Source organism: Maniola hyperantus, chromosome 2 (assembly GCF_902806685.2).
Source record: "Maniola hyperantus chromosome 2, iAphHyp1.2, whole genome shotgun sequence".
NCBI lineage: Eukaryota > Metazoa > Arthropoda > Insecta > Lepidoptera > Nymphalidae > Maniola > Maniola hyperantus.
The window spans coordinates 5,825,497-5,841,356 of record NC_048537.1 but is presented as its reverse complement, the minus strand read 5'-3'; the positions used below and the strand labels follow the sequence as shown (position 1 = coordinate 5,841,356).

At 34.4% G+C, this 15,860-nt stretch overlaps 2 protein-coding genes across 2 annotated transcripts; one reads left to right on the top strand and one right to left on the bottom strand.

Moving 5' to 3' along the window:
• Nucleotides 1–2,095: 2,095 nt before the first annotated feature.
• Nucleotides 2,096–6,571, top strand: LOC117994617 (5'-deoxynucleotidase HDDC2). Its single transcript, XM_034982567.2, has 4 exons — nt 2,096–2,390; nt 2,547–2,694; nt 2,956–3,110; nt 3,726–6,571. The coding sequence occupies exons 1-4, from the start codon at nt 2,328–2,330 to the stop codon at nt 3,960–3,962; spliced, it is 603 nt and encodes a 200-aa protein (XP_034838458.1). The 5' UTR covers nt 2,096–2,327; the 3' UTR covers nt 3,963–6,571.
• A 1,068-nt stretch (nt 6,572–7,639) lies between these two features.
• Nucleotides 7,640–15,565, bottom strand: tun (N-terminal glutamine amidase tungus). The gene is made up of 5 exons (XM_034982553.2): nt 15,420–15,565; nt 15,173–15,326; nt 14,618–14,766; nt 13,872–13,996; nt 7,640–13,212 (listed from the first exon to the last, which is right to left on the bottom strand). Exons 1-5 carry the CDS (start codon nt 15,533–15,535, stop codon nt 13,103–13,105), a joined length of 654 nt encoding a protein of 217 aa, XP_034838444.1. The 5' UTR covers nt 15,536–15,565; the 3' UTR covers nt 7,640–13,102.
• Nucleotides 15,566–15,860: the final 295 nt, after the last annotated feature.

Below are 15,860 nucleotides of genomic sequence, written 5' to 3'. Positions count from 1 at the left end.
AGGAGCAATTAAAAATAATCTAGCCGAAACAACTAACTATGAACTGTCGCATTTTATTGAAATTGTTGCAGGTCGCTCCGTTGATTGCTATTATACTGATCCATACGCGTTGCCGAGCAATAATTATTGCATAAAAATGCCCGTGTATGTAGTGTTGCCAGGTCGCCAAACCTAATAGCCGGACAAACCAGCCAGTTTGGCCGGACATTCTACATTATTGAGGATTTTGTGTCTTAGTATTAATAGGTAGGTACAACAAAAAAATTGTATCTAAAATCAAGCTTTGTTTATTATTGTCATAAATATTGTTGTCAGGCCGTCAGGCGGCACTGCGGCCTGCGGGAGCGACCGACAGTCGACTCGCCTGCGCTCGTTTGCTAAATGTAAAAAGCCTAACAAAAGCCGGACAAGCCGGACACCGTTTATTTTGGCTGGACACGCAATCAAAAAGCCTACGGTCTATGTCCGGCTTTATCCGGACGCCTGGCAACCCTACGTGTATGCACGCGTTAATATTAGTAGAACGCGTAAAATTTAACTCCTCACGTGCCATTTTAACTTTTTGTGTCAAAAACTCAAAACTTCAAAAGTGTGATTTTAGTCCGTTTTAGGTTTTAGTCCTTATTTTTGACATGACAGTTGATCCATAGTTAAAATGGCGCGTGAGGAGTCACTTTTTACGGACTATACCGTAAAACGGGGTGAATAGGAACCGGGGTGTGAATAGGGACAAAACTGGGAATGAGATTTGAACGTAAAAATAATACCCAAAACAGCTTAGAATTTTGGTAGCATTGTTTTTCCCTATAGTAGAATATTTGATCTTTTATTTGGCATCACTGAACCAGAGACAAATTGACATTAAAATAACGAAAGCGTCATTGCAAAAACGTTGTTCAAAACACGCTAAGCCGTAGGTCTCAAAACTTTGTTTACTTTGACGCAGTACGAGAATAAAACAGTAGAAAAACTATTAGAAATCATTAAACATTTATCTAAGAGGCGTCACAAAAGCAGATTTGTCTAAATGTTACATATTTTTCTGTAAAAAAGAAAAAATTGGAAACCAAGTGGTTTTGGCTTTGCCATGGGGATTATAGGTACGGGAAAGGGGTGGATAGGAACGCTATACTTACTGAATTGGAACGAATCAAGGTTAAATAGGAACAGTAAGGTTTATATAGGGACAGGGCTGTCACTTTAATATTTAATTAAATTGTTCAAAAAAATTCTTCCTTCTTGTGTAGTCGACTAGTAAAATTTAGTTAAATGGCATTTTACTGTTTAATATTGATAAATAAATAAATAAATAAAAATATTTTTTATTCAATTAAACTTTTACAAGTATAGGTAACTACACTACCTACTTGTAACAGTTTAATTAAATAAAAAATATTTTTATTTATTTATTTTTGAATCGTCAAACCACTGATTCGGAATGCCAGCAACCAGCAAGAAACTCGGCGGTTGCTTTTTTTTAAAGATTTGATACCTACCTACTTTGCCATGTATAATAACATTTGGTATGAAGATAACTATTAAGACAGGCATCCGCTAAGAAAGGATTTTTGAAAACTCAACCCCTAAGGGGTTGAAATAGGGGTTTGAAATTTGTGTCGGACGAAGTCGCGAGCATAAGCTAGTTTTGTAATATTAGAGGATAGAGCTAACTTGTGTTTGACAACCCTAACCTTTTTTCCCTATTCACCCCTTTGCCATTCCGTTACACCCCGGATCAAGTATAAATAGGGACAGCATATATTTTGATTAAAATATACCAGTAATTTATCATTATTTTATATTTTTTGGATGTTTCCTTAGAATTCTTACAACCGGAGATGCTTACAAACAGTTAAAGCATCATAATTTGTACCAAAACATCCGTAAATTTCAATGCGAAGTTAGATGTCGTACCTATTCACCCCGTTTTACGGTACTATAACGTCTACGTTAAAATACAGGAATCCAACGCACAATCCACAATCTGTAAAAGTAAATCTCTACTCTATGACTATTATAAGGCACTGTCCACAGAGTACTTTGTAATATGCACAGTGCACTGTCAAAAGTGACAAGTACAGCACAGAGTACTTTTTACATAAGGAAAGACTTACTTTTACATGAAGTACAGCAAGAAATAAAAATTAAAATATTAACAATTTTCATTTTTGAAGAAGTGGAAGTAAGAACACAATTTAAATCTGAATTTATTTCCCAAAACTCTTGCCCTTTTCGATAGCTCAAGGTTAGATTGATAAACGTAGATTCGATCTGATAAAGAAAAAGAACAAAGTGTTATCAGTTTATTTGGATATCAAAACACTAAAATGGCTTTAGTGGTTGAGAGCAAAAGAATCCTTGAATTTCTGGAGCTCGTGGGTCGTCTGAAGGTACGTACGAAATGTGGCTTCACGACTTTCATATTGTAGAACTTAATTGCCTCTTCGGTTGGTTCGTTTAATTTGCGTACAGACTCTTTGGCAAATCCCCTAGCTTTGATTATTATAAAAGTGTAAAAAATTGAGAATTTTCCTTTAAAATTTCAGCATGTTAAGAGAACTGGTTGGGTGATTTGTGACGTTGAAGACTGCGAGTCCATAGCTGGCCATATGTATCGAATGGGCATGATGACTTTCCTCCTCACAGAAGACAACAACCCCACAAAGCTTGATCGCTTTAGGTGTCTACAAATAGGTAAGTTGAACTTCTATTCAGTTGTCTTTTGTTGTGAATATTTTTTCGAACAATTAATCATGGCTCCAGGAATCTCTCTATGGACAACAGATAGGAACATAATATAAATGCAATATACAATGTATACAAAATATATATATATAATAAAAAATGCATTAAGCAATTAATTTTTTTTATTTAGTAGCACAGCTGGGTATCTGCTAGTAGGTATTGAACAAAAGTAGTTTTTATCTGTACAATAATTTTATTTATTCTTTTCAGCTTTAATACATGATCTGGCGGAATGTATAGTTGGTGACATCACACCACACTGTGGAGTGACTCCTGAAGAGAAGCACAGGAGGGAAGATGAAGCAATGAAAACTATTGCAGAGCTCACTGGAATGGCCGGGGACAGAATGTATGATTTGTATAAGGTAAGGAAACTGTTATATACAATATCTGTCACCAGCTGTACTCACGGATTTAGTTGACGTTAGCCCGACTAGTTTCGAACCCATCTGGGATCCTTTTTCAAGGGAGTCTGTTCGCTCACGCATCGCGGTTAAGACTGCGAGCTGCGCGTGCCGCTGCCCGTAGAGCCCGTTGTGAGGGTGGCTGAGATGGGGGGGAGACAGTTGAAGATTGTCTCCCGACAGTTCTTGCTGATTTTCATCGCTGGAGCTGTCACCGTAATCCAGGCAAGTGGAGCTAATAGTGTCCTGTCCCATGACGGGCAGTCTCCACCAGCGGTTTACAACAGTAAACACTTGCTTGCAACAAAAATTTGTTGTCAACACTGTTGTAAACCTTCAGTAGAGACAGGTTTACAACAGACTGGTCGGGGTTTTAAACTAAAATATATAAACATAGTGGTTTCAAAGGTGTGCGAAGTCTACCAATCCGCACATGGCCAGTATGGTAGACTATGACCAAAACCCTTCTCACACTGAGAGGACACCCATTCTCTGTAGTGAGCCGGCGATGGGTTGATCATTATGATGATGATGATGATGAATGCTGTTCATAACTTTTCCTTTTGTATTTTTCAGGAGTATGAATATCAAAGTTCACCAGAGGCCAAATTTGCAAAGGACCTAGACCGCTATGACATGATTCTCCAAGCATTTGAGTATGAAAAGCGTGAAAATAAACCAAAAAAGCTAGAAGAATTTTTCCAAGCAACATATGGAAAATTTAACCATCCTTTTATCCAAGACCTGGCTAAGGAACTTTATAGGCAAAGAGAAGAATTTGAGAAGAAAACCTTGGTTAATGGTACAAAGTAAAAAAATAAAATATTGTTTTTTAATAATAGTTAATTTGTTTTGCATTCCAAATGCAAAGTAAGATATATTAAAAATAAATGAAGGCTAATCATTTATTACATAATTTGCTGAGGCCTCCACTAATTCAATTCTTGGTCAAATAATGATGCCTAATTTTAAAGATGTTTTTGGAAAAAACATTTTTGGTTTCATCACAAAAAAATATTTAAAATACTATGAGATAGATGGGTTTAACATACTTTTAAGCCATATATAACTTTTGTAATAAGACCATTTATGATTTTATCTAAGTAAATTTTTTTGAGAATAGAATATTGTTGGTAGGGATTTCAAGTGAGAAATAAATGAAAATAGGCTTTTAATGTAAACTAACCCTCACAATTGAGTTCCGATGATATTGCAACTATAACCAATAACTATAATAATTTTGTATTTTGTCACTAAGTGCAAATAATATTTTGTTTTTCTTAAGTTATTTAGTTTTATTTTAGGCAACACTTGTAACTGTTACCTAAAGTTTTTTTTGTTACTGTTCAATTACAAATATGAACATTAGTTTATTTTGTGTGTGAAACATAACAAAAGACATTGTCCCCTTTGTATTTAAGGAACACGTGTTTCCTTGCGATTGTTTATTATTATATTATTATTTTAGATATTTTAAATTTTAATTGCACCAGTTTTTACTGTTTGTGATCGCAACTAAATTTTAGAGTATTCACATCTTTTTCTTACCAATGTAAGACAAACTTAATTTACTTTAGACCTGTCAAACCTCGTGACTGTCGTTAACCTATTGTTAAAAGTATAGTAGCACTATTTAAAATTCATTTTCTTTTTAGCAATATTAAAAAGAAAAAGATGCAGATACTCTTAATTTAGTTTAGAGAAAAACATCAGAATCAATGCCATCGTATCTGCATTGTGCACAAAACTTTAATTACCAATCTAAATTCCTCCAATGCATGATGTTGGGCATACCTATACAACATCTGTAGAAAGAGTTCAGCTAGGTGATTCTCTAACTCAGTGTCTAACAATAAATGATAGCCACAGAGGTTGGTTTGTTCTACATTGCTATTTCACTGGGTGATATCAATTTTTTTTTTCATAGAAAACCTTCAACGGATTAAAAAATGAGCTTGGTGGCTTTCAGCAACTGCATAATGCTAAAACGTTTTGTCCGCACTGAAAAATATGTGAATAAACTCATGCCACAACATCTGCTGACGTCACCGATGTGGCCAATTCGCCCAGCTGACATCGCTCGCATATTTTCACTTCTGAAAAATGCGCCTCTTGGGGCTAGTTCGGACTACTTTCGCGTAATTTAGTAACTAAAATACTCGTTACTCGACTAAACTCGTTCGCACTAAATAATTAAATTTAAAAAAAAATTAACGGCTCGACTAAATAATTTACTAATCTTCTCGACTAAAGTTTTCGCACAAACTCGTGCGGGCGAGAGCAGTGGGGTGATTAAGTACGTAAAACGTTGCAGTAGCGACAGCAACGGGACAGTTCATTTGCTGTCTCTCTTGTCGCAAGCCTGTCGCGAGATACGTAATCACCCTGCCGGTGATGTGCGTGTCCGGGTGTTCTCCCGCCTCATACCCCTATTGCCATCTCAACCTTTATAATAACCCCTTTAGGGGTTATACCGAAAGTCCGCCTGTAATCTTCATTGTTCTAGGTAATTTCATTATGGTAATGGTTGAATCATGCCTAAAAGATAGCTCTGACGTGTATTTTCGTAAAACGCTATGGGTAGCAATCCCTCGCTTTAAAAAATCTTTTGTAAAAGTTATAATTTCTTTGGCCTGTGCACTGAATCAACACTTCACCTACCTAATTTCCTTGAAATTATCTACGATATAGCTACGATATTGCCTTTGAAAAATCCCTGAAATATGTAGTTTTCGATGCAAAAGGTATAAGCGCTGTTAGTTAATGAAAGTTACAGGTAGATTTTTAGATATAATTAGTGGTGCAGTCATTGTGCGTGTATTTATGTACAAATATGATATTATGTAGGCAGTACAATAATGGTATTAATAACCTACCTCACAATAATACATGATACCTACGATCTTATAAATAAAATACCTACCTACTCCTTCGCGTAGACAAGGCGTGCCGGTAGGGACCTGCGACGTAACGTGACTCCTAGAAACTGTACGCTTTGTACTAACAAAAATCTGAGCCGAACTCGTGTATTTATTCCCTTAGTGTATGATCTGCGTAAAATGCCATGTTGTAGCATTGAATTATAATGTACTAACGTACAATGTGTTGTAGTGCGCTACAGGTGAGATGGCAATCGTGTTGGGGACGGACTAACCCGGTACGGGTGTGCGGGGCGCCCCACGTCTCATACCCCGATTCGACCTGTCACGTACTATACTCGTTTTACGATCACTGTAACCGCGGGTTTGATTACCAGGAAGCAAATTTCCCTCAGGTCTTAGACACATTCCTTCTTTATTTTTGCGTATCCTTCCTAAACTCTTTTGAAATTAAATGCGAAGTTGTTGTATTTATTTATATTTATAAGACTAGTAATAATGCTTCACTGCCCAGTTACTTAAATAATAAATATTTCATTAAAGTCAGTACATTTTATTTTACCTTTTTCCTATTTAGTAAAAGTAAGACAGGCATGTTAAATGGTTAAAAACTTAAAAATAATGCTACATTTAAAAAATAATTTCTATCAAAATCTGTTCAGCAACATAGCACCCAAGCATAACCCAGGGCGCTAATAATTCCATATACCCCGTAAAAAATTACTTCACACGCCATATTAACTCTGGGTCAACTGTCATGTCAAAAGTACAGTAATCTCAGACAGTAATAGTGTTCTGTGATTTACCCTCATAATGCATTCAAATGAAGAATAGGGTTTTTAGAGTTGGAAATCTAAATATATAAATGGAAAAGGTGACTGACTGACTGATCTATCAACGCACAGCTCAAACTACTGGACGGATCGGGCTGAAATTTGGCATGCAGATAGCTATTATGACGTAGGCATCCGCTAAGGATTTTTGAAAATTCAACCCCTAAAGGGATGAAATAGGCGCTTTAAATTTGTCCACGTGAAGTCGCAAGTATAAGCTAGTAACATAAAATTATTGTTTTGATTCAATATATTATTTACCTACCTGTTTTTGTAGTAGGTACCTACCTGCTTAGTACCTACTTTCCTACATGTGATTTTACATCCAACGTAGATAGAAACACAACGTCAAAGTAAAGTGGAAATAAAGTTCCTTAATTTTAGGCATTTTTAATTTCACAACGTTTCCGCTTGGAGCGCTGGTTGTAGATGTATAGACAAACTTAAGTTTTAAAACAAGTCAATTAAGATCTAGTTTACTATAAGGGTGAAATGTTTTGACACTCGAATACTATCAATGTTGGTGAGATAATAATTTAATGAGATTCGATTCGGCTCTATACCCTATCCGCGGAATTAAGTTAATATGGTACCGCTCTCTCAGACTCTTGTTATTTGTATGGGTAGTAGGTACGTAACAGAAAGAGCGCTATACTAACTCTGACTCTCTCTCTGTTTATATAGGATTTTAGCTAGGTAGAGAGAGCGATATTAACTTCACTCCGCGGATAGGGTACGTACCTATAGCGGAAACTGGGAATAATACAAAAAAAAACAATGCATGTCACAATAATTTATTTTTGCTTGAATCATTTAAAATTAAAAAATATTGTTACATTGAAAGCATAAGCATGATAATTATTTATTATCATTTAAATAGGCTGTCAGTCGTACATAAAAACATCAAAAGGCTTCGAAGGAAGGTATCGATCATTATGAAACGTCTCATACATAAAGTAGTAAGATTAAAGGGATGATTCATATCATAGTGCTGATTACGGTGTTTTTATTTTATTTATAGACAAGCGCTTGGTTGCAATCGGACTTGCTGGCAAGTGATGATGCAGCCTAAGATGGAGCACGCTTACCTAGAAGATTCACTCACGACTTGAAAGTACCTACCCATATTAAAATTGGAGTGAAAATGGTGCTGGAAATGCGTTCCATATCTTAGCAGTTCAATTAGAAACGAGGAGGCAAATCGCTTTGTATGTGTCCGTGTAATTTCGACTACGTACGGGTCTGCACTCGTACGTAGTCGAATCTTGGCGATGCCTGCCTTTTACATTTCATGAGATCAAATGGATCAGATACGCTGTTAACCCATGTTACCTTTAGGTACAGTGTACCTACACAACATTACACCAAATTTACCGCCAATTGAAACCTATTTCAATAGGTGTGGTTGTCTATTGAAACCATAAAAGAATCCGTCCTACCGAAACAAGATGGCATTGTGTCCTTTGACGACGTAGCATCGACGTCAAAGAGGATCTCTCTAGGTAGTCACTATATCCTAGGAGACCAGATCTTTATACCGTACCAAAAACAGCACTACAATTTGAATCGTGCCTAAGGCGTAACTAGTGGGACATAAACACAGCCCCTACTTTTTTCAATATCCATTTAATCACTGTGTTCATCCATTCTCAATACTTTTTTAATTTGGTCCCATAAAGAATCCAGCTACGCCTCGATAAAATACATAGGTAGTTATTATCGATTTAGTATAGCAACTCCTTAATAGTAAAGTAGAAGAAAAGTTAATGACTAGACTTTGAGATCACTTATTGTTTAGAAGTAGAGATTGGTTACAGCGACCGTTACTTAGTTACAAACTACAAAAGCGCTTAGGAAAATTTTAAGCCTCCAGTTCATGTTGGCCCATTGCGTTTGACGAATGTTTGCAAATCGCATCAAGATACTTTGATTTGGTTATGAAAACACACTAGTCGGCTAGCTGACGGTCGCCAAGCACGTTGGGACAACGTGAACTAGGTTCTTTAGGTCTACCTTTCAGAACAAACCATATTCCGGTACTTAAAAACTATATAGATTAGAAAGTAAAATTGAACACATAAAGAACCCTGCAGAAAATCATCAAATCAAGAATTAGGTATTAATATTATCAAAAGGTGGTACAGACCTAAGTATAATAAACTTCTAAACAAATTGCATGGTTTATTTTGGTGCTCCTGAAAAATCTTATTTCTATAATAATAATATATTTAACTGTATAATAAATACTAACTAACGATATAAATATAGGTAAATGTATAATTTAAATTACCTACGTTTTTTTGTTAAAACTTGACTAAAATTTATCAATTGCTTAATTAATGCCAACTGTATATCAATCTCTGATAACTTAAGTTTAACAGCACATTAAATAGAATCAATGCTTAATGCGTAACATACTTAACATTTCAAAACGGTCACATGAATAAATTCATGTAAATAAATATCCAACTTCATGTAACAAATAATTACAAATCCACATTAGGCATAAGTAAGGGTGCCTGTCAACTGAACCCTAGCGGATCCGAGATAGGTGTTGTGCTTAGTCGACCAGTCAGATGTTTGATAATTTTGACACGTTAACTTTCGTATTTGTCATTGATTAGTGTGATAAACATATCTCCACTCCACTTTTCTTCAGTGGGCGAGCACCTTAACTCAATAGCGACGGTGTAACGTTTTTATTTATGTGGCCGTGTTACTTTTGTAATTGTAACATTCGTACATAAATGATAAAAGACATTTTTAAAAATTCGACGATAGTTTCCGATACATTTAGGTACATTTCTAAGGGTGCTTAGGGAAGGATAAAAAGAGTGTATAAAAGTTGATACAAAACGTTAAATAGATTTAACAACATACAAAAGCTACCTCGCGATTATAATACACTACAATAAAATCACATAAAAATATTAAATATTATAATAATACACATGTATCACTTGCGGTACAATGTCATAAGTAGGTACACAAAACTTAACAATAGGTACCTGTGCAAAATAAGTTTGAAAAGACATAACATTCGCCACACCAAAAATGTATAAGTACGTGACAGGTTGAAATGGCAGTTGGGGAGGGAACGCCCCGCACACCCGCACAGCCCCCGTGCTAATCCGGTGCAGACGAGCGCAGGTGACGTACGGGTGTGCGGAGCGTCCTCCGCCTCATACCCCGATTGCCATCTCAACCTGACGCGGACTATAGGTAACTTAGCTATTAGGTAACTTGTGCCATTTTTTGTTTCATATAGGTTATCTAGGTTAAGATAAAATCTTAGAATAACAACTCTGATAAAATAAAATAAGCATATGAAAGGCGTAAATAAAAGCAAGTAACAATTAATAGGTTCGTGGTCTTCGCTTTATTTCACGCAAACTGATAAGAATCTTTTTTTACTTGAACATAACAATAAAATTATGGTTGCACGAAACGCTACGAACACTGGCCAAGAAAACGCGAATATTTTAAAACTCTTTTTGCGCTGGAAAGTAACCTAATTAGGTTATTTGCATAATTACACCTAACACTGTTAAAAGCTAGTTCAAAGATAATACCTACTTATTCAAGGTAGCGTAATAATCTGTGGTTTTATTTCTTGAAAACAAGTGACTTCGCGTTCGTAACAATTTATCACACCTATAGGTTTACTATCCGCAAAAAAAATTGTATAGCGCTACCTCTGTTACGTAATCCCATAGTCCATACAAATGATAGCGGCAAAAATCTCAGTGGGCGCTAACCATTTTAATACACAAGCAAGCGAGTATTATAAACTACATAGTATTATATGCAATGTAAAATGTACTTTACATACCTACTTAAATAGTTATATCGTGCTAGCTAGCCTTTTATTTTTTCTATAAGTACCGACCCGACACGCAAACACAAGCATGTTCTAAAAGCTTATAGGTACAAACAATCAAGCATTAATCAACGATCGCGTGTCAGTTTTTGTTTTTGTAGGGCCGCTTATCAATTTATTATTAACGAAATTAAATGAAGTCTTATCATTCATGTGTAGCTCATATTTATGTTCTTACTTAATCATCATCATCATCAACCGATAGTCGTCCACTGCTGGATATAGGTCTCTTGTAGGGACTTTCACACGCCACGGTCTTGCGCCGCCTGAATCCAGCGGCTCTCTGCGACTCGTCTGATGTCGTCCGGCCACCTACTTACAATTTAGCGGTCGCCATTTCAGTACCTTGGGACCCCAGCGGTGATCGGTTTAACAAACTATGTGCCCTGCCCATTGCCACTTCAACTTCGCAACCTGTTGAGCTATTTTGGTTACTCTAGTTTTCCTACGGATCTCCTCATTTCTGATCTGAGTATTCCTACTTACTTTATTTTAAACTAGTTATTTCAGCCTGGTAGGAGTGGGCTAACTATTATATGGATTAAATGTGTGTTTTATCCTGTTCCTCGTGGAATATTTTGAATCCACTCCGAAGTTTAGAAGTTATAAGCAAACACACAGACAATCAAGGATTGCGACTTTGTTTTATACTGCTTAGTGAATCAACTAGTTGTTCAACAACTAATTGAGTAATAGCAAAATATTATATGGATTCATTTCAATAACTTTATTTATCTATTCGAAGAAAGTAAGTAAATTAAATTATTGAATTAAAATCTGTATTAGAAGAATATGGCACCTTCTTACTTAGTAATAAATCGTATTAACAAAAAATTAAAGATAATAAGTACATTTCTGTGGCGAAAATCATGCTTGGTTATTAAAACTTAACATGTATGAGAGACATAGGTATATATAACATCAAAACGACTACATAATAATATTGAATACAGAATAAGCAATAAGCCCTTAATTTAAATACCTACAGATTAAACCTCAAAAATCATCCAAATAATGCTTATGAGTGTCAGAGGACAGCAGCTGAGTCGAAGCACGGCAACCGCTTTTGTGTTTTATTTTCCTTACACCAATTTCAACTCTGTGCTGAAGTGGATAAAGCTGAGTTTCAGTTATCAAAAAAGGCCGCCGCTTCCACTCTAGTCTACAGGACTGCGTTTATCCTTAAAGCTCTATTCCACTCTTAAACCCATTGTCGTTGCTACATACAGCATGTTCCGTAAAATTCATAAAATTATTAGAGATCTTATTACAATAAAAAGGTTTACAAATAATTAATAATTACCTACAGCGATAACAGGAGCAGGAAAATTATGACTAACACTATAAAGGCTTTTGAACTATATTGAACTCTGATGGGAAGACTTAAAAAATATGTATAACATTGAAGTCTATTTGAATCTGTATACATCATCGCTTTGGATGTTTAACACTTTATTTTCAAACATTAATTTAAGACACGACAAAACAAAATGCTGCTTGGTAAAATAAGTCTCCGAGAGTACAAAGTATGATACATGGTCCATATTATAATTGTTTGCAGTCACTTTCAATAATAATTGCAAAATGGAAGAATACTTATCTTGTACTTTAATAGTCACTTTCAATATGCAAGAACAATCTTAAAATTGCTATGATGATTAAGTAAATAATAAAATTATAATGCACTTAATTTTTCAGATAGTAATTTTTAGAGTCCTTGCAAAGTATGCTACTGCACGACAAGTAATATTATCTTCTAATGTTATTTTAGTAATAATAAAATAATTGATGCAAATTATTTTTTTAAATTAAGTACATGTTTGTTGTAACTTAACGCATGTTGCTCCACAAAAATTCAATATATTATATTTAGAAAACTTAACTAATTTAGAATATTTTAATTTCATATAAATATGTAGCAGTATGTATATTTGCCAGATAGTATTAAAATTCATAAACATATTTAGATAAAATTATGTTTATAGAAGTATGAGAAAATTTCCTTAATATAATATGAAATTGGCGAGTTAATTCAATTTTTGTGCAAAACCACTTCATGTGGGTCACTCAGTGCTATTATAATACTAAATATTTCAATCATTAAAATAGTTAATTTTGTTTTTAAAACACCCTCTATATAGTACATTATCGTAACAAAAAATAAGATTGTTTGGACATTAAAATAATTCTTTTAATATAATTTAAAAAGGACAAAATATTTAATTGAGGTGGTAGACTGGTAGAACAAATTAACAAGTAACATAGATTATTTAAACATAATCAACTAAATAAATCCATAACATAATAATGTTATGATGTTGGAACTTAAAACAATATTTAGTCTAACTGTCATAATTTGTACTACTTGTCTTTTTTATAGAATCGTTGTACATAATCGGTGAGGTTTAACACTTGTCCTGGACCAGTTTCAGGGTCCATGTTGATGTACTCATCTAAATTGTGAGTTGCAGCTGAAATAAGGAGTTTTAATGATAATATTGACAGTGTGTCATGTCAATATTTTTAAAACCATTTGGTTTAAAAAATATTGACATGACACTCAGGGGATGTGGGGATTGCCGATCGAAATAAAAACTTAAAACAATAAAATAAGTACTGGAATTTTTGGATTTTCAAATTAATTGTAGAAAAAATTAAAATCTCAATTTGTAAATTAAAGCTACTAACATAAGTCAAGTTTTTACATCTAACAGCACTCAGTTAATGAACCATATTAACATCAGCGTATCGGACGGTGACGTGACCTTGAAGTTTTTACCCATTCCAAAATTGCCCAATTGCCTAAAGTTTTCATTTCTATAAATAAAAAACACAACTTTCACAAAAAGCTGTGTCAGGACGAATAATCTGTCTGTCTTGTGATTTTGATTAATAGGCTTTTATTCATTCAACTCGTAGGTTTACATCTACTTTTTGAATATAGTATGCTATACATCTACTTTTTTTATATTTTTTCTCTGTTGGAACTAAAGCACAAGCAAAAGACTGCCAGGTCACCTAACTAAGCTACTTGTTATGCTGGGAAAATAAAGCGTTCCCGCAGGACCTTTACAAAACCTAAATCCATGAGGACAAAGTTGTGGGCTAGCACCTTAAATAAGTTACTTACTTGAAGTACAGACAGCAGGATAGGGAGGGGGTGGTTTAATCCATGACCCATCAGGTCTCTTCATATGGCGCCTGTCTGAAGCAAAATGTTGCAGGAATTGTTTTGCAGGAACAACACGGAAAAATCTGAAACATTTGTGAGGTTGTTATAGAATGAACATTATTATCATAATCAAGCCATCGCCGACTCACTACAGAGAATGGGTATCTTCTTAGAATGAGAAAGATCTATCTGCATTTGGCCATCGTGGTACACTAAACCCTTCTCATTCTGAGAATAAAAATATTTCCACCTTATTAGTAATTAGTCAAATCTGATCTAATTAAGTCAATACAGTCCAAAAATATATAGTAGCACTGAATTTTTTTTTATATGAAATTCTATTTTTTTCCATATTTATAACAGAATCATTTACAACAATATATTGGTTACCATGACTAAAATTATAAGGAATTATATTTTATATAATAATATTTATTTTATATCTTATTAGAATGGCAGTGCCACTTACACTAACTAGATGATTAATGATAAATTTAAATACAAATAAAGGTACAAAAAAAAGACACAAAATACAAAACGATAAAACATTAAAGGATTTTGAATGTACGCTGAGAACATTGAATGACATATTCAATTTATATTATAATATAATATGGAACCTTATTATTATCCTTATTATTAGGTTCCATATTTATATTATAATATGGAACCTTAAAAAGAAGAATTCATAAAAAATCTTTTACCTGTGAAAATCTGATTTTAAAACTTGATCAGTACGAAAGGTTTCTGTCACATATTTGTGAAAGAAAGTTGGAAATGGAAGTTCAGAGTCCAAGTCGTAAACTAGACAAGTCTTGCTATCCAATGAGTACAAAAATATAACATGGTAGTCCTGTAAATAATTAATATTTATATATCATTATGCAACTGTAATTTTTTTAATAATGTGTACTTATCATTGGGTGTGAGTGGGTGGATGAGGAAGGCGGAGGATTATGTGTGGTGGTGGTGGTGTCCAGCAGTGGATGCAAACAGGCTGATTGATTGATTGATATCATTAAAAAATATGTTGATAAAACAATAATAATAAGTATGCTGTTTAAATATAGTATCAATGAAAGGAAAATAAAGCTATTTTTATTTTATTTATTATTTTTATGCTGTTTAAATCTTTTTAAAAATGTTATCTACATTCATTTTATTCGAATTTGATATTTGATATAAGCTACAATAATTATTTCCAAAAATTGAATAGAAAATGCCGCATTGCTTAAACATAAACACAAATTAGTACACACCCATATGACGAGGCGATCCTCTTCGCGCCCAGCCCTTTGTTTCCACAGAGGCACAGTGCGGCAAGGGTTCGATATAAACACAACATAGCATCTATCCAGCTCTCCCGGAATCCGTATCGATACGTCCTGACATAGTTTCCAAACATTCTCTTCACTGCAGTGCAGCAGAAACAGAAACAAAGCAAAACATTAACAACAATTCCTGAAATAAAATTGTACACTCCTGACAAATATAACTTATACTTGCCAGTAACAAGACACATATGAACACTCTGCTTGTTTTGGAAATAAGGGTTTTAGGGCTTTATCATTCTTTTTATTATTTTCATTTTTATCGAGATGCACTTGTGCATCGACCGACATTTTGACAACTTGAGTTGACCATAGAGCCCATAGACAAACACACTTTACATGCTTGCGGCAAACAGCAATCAACAAGCACTGGCATCAGTGTATAATTTTACTCTATTACTGGCATTTGACAAGCGTGTGGATGGGTGTTTACTTAAGCTTGCCAAAGCTTGGGGAATGTTAGAATAAATACTTCTTCGTAGGTATTAGGTTTATTTATAAGCTCAAAAATAAAAATGTCATTCTCTTTTGTTTGCTGTTCACATCAACATGTCAACTAAATAAAAACTGACGAAGAATATCCTTACGTATTTTCTTTTAACAATTGGTAGTTGAA

What these genes read in the sequence shown, in the direction of transcription:
- tun (XM_034982553.2), bottom strand. Translation starts at nt 15,535, where the DNA reads ATGTCGGTCGATGCACAAGTGCATCTCGATAAAAATGAAAATAATAAA. An exon ending in TCATATGTGTCTTGTTACTG is followed by an intron (nt 15,327 to 15,419) that starts GCAAGTATAAGT and finishes GCTGCACTGCAG; the next exon opens with TGAAGAGAATGTTTGGAAAC. An exon ending in TCCTGCTGTCTGTACTTCAA is followed by an intron (nt 13,213 to 13,871) that starts GTAAGTAACTTA and finishes TCCTTATTTCAG; the next exon opens with CTGCAACTCACAATTTAGAT.
- LOC117994617 (XM_034982567.2), top strand. Translation starts at nt 2,328, where the DNA reads ATGGCTTTAGTGGTTGAGAGCAAAAGAATCCTTGAATTTCTGGAGCTC. An exon ending in AGCTCGTGGGTCGTCTGAAG is followed by an intron (nt 2,391 to 2,546) that starts GTACGTACGAAA and finishes TTAAAATTTCAG; the next exon opens with CATGTTAAGAGAACTGGTTG. An exon ending in CTTTAGGTGTCTACAAATAG is followed by an intron (nt 2,695 to 2,955) that starts GTAAGTTGAACT and finishes TATTCTTTTCAG; the next exon opens with CTTTAATACATGATCTGGCG.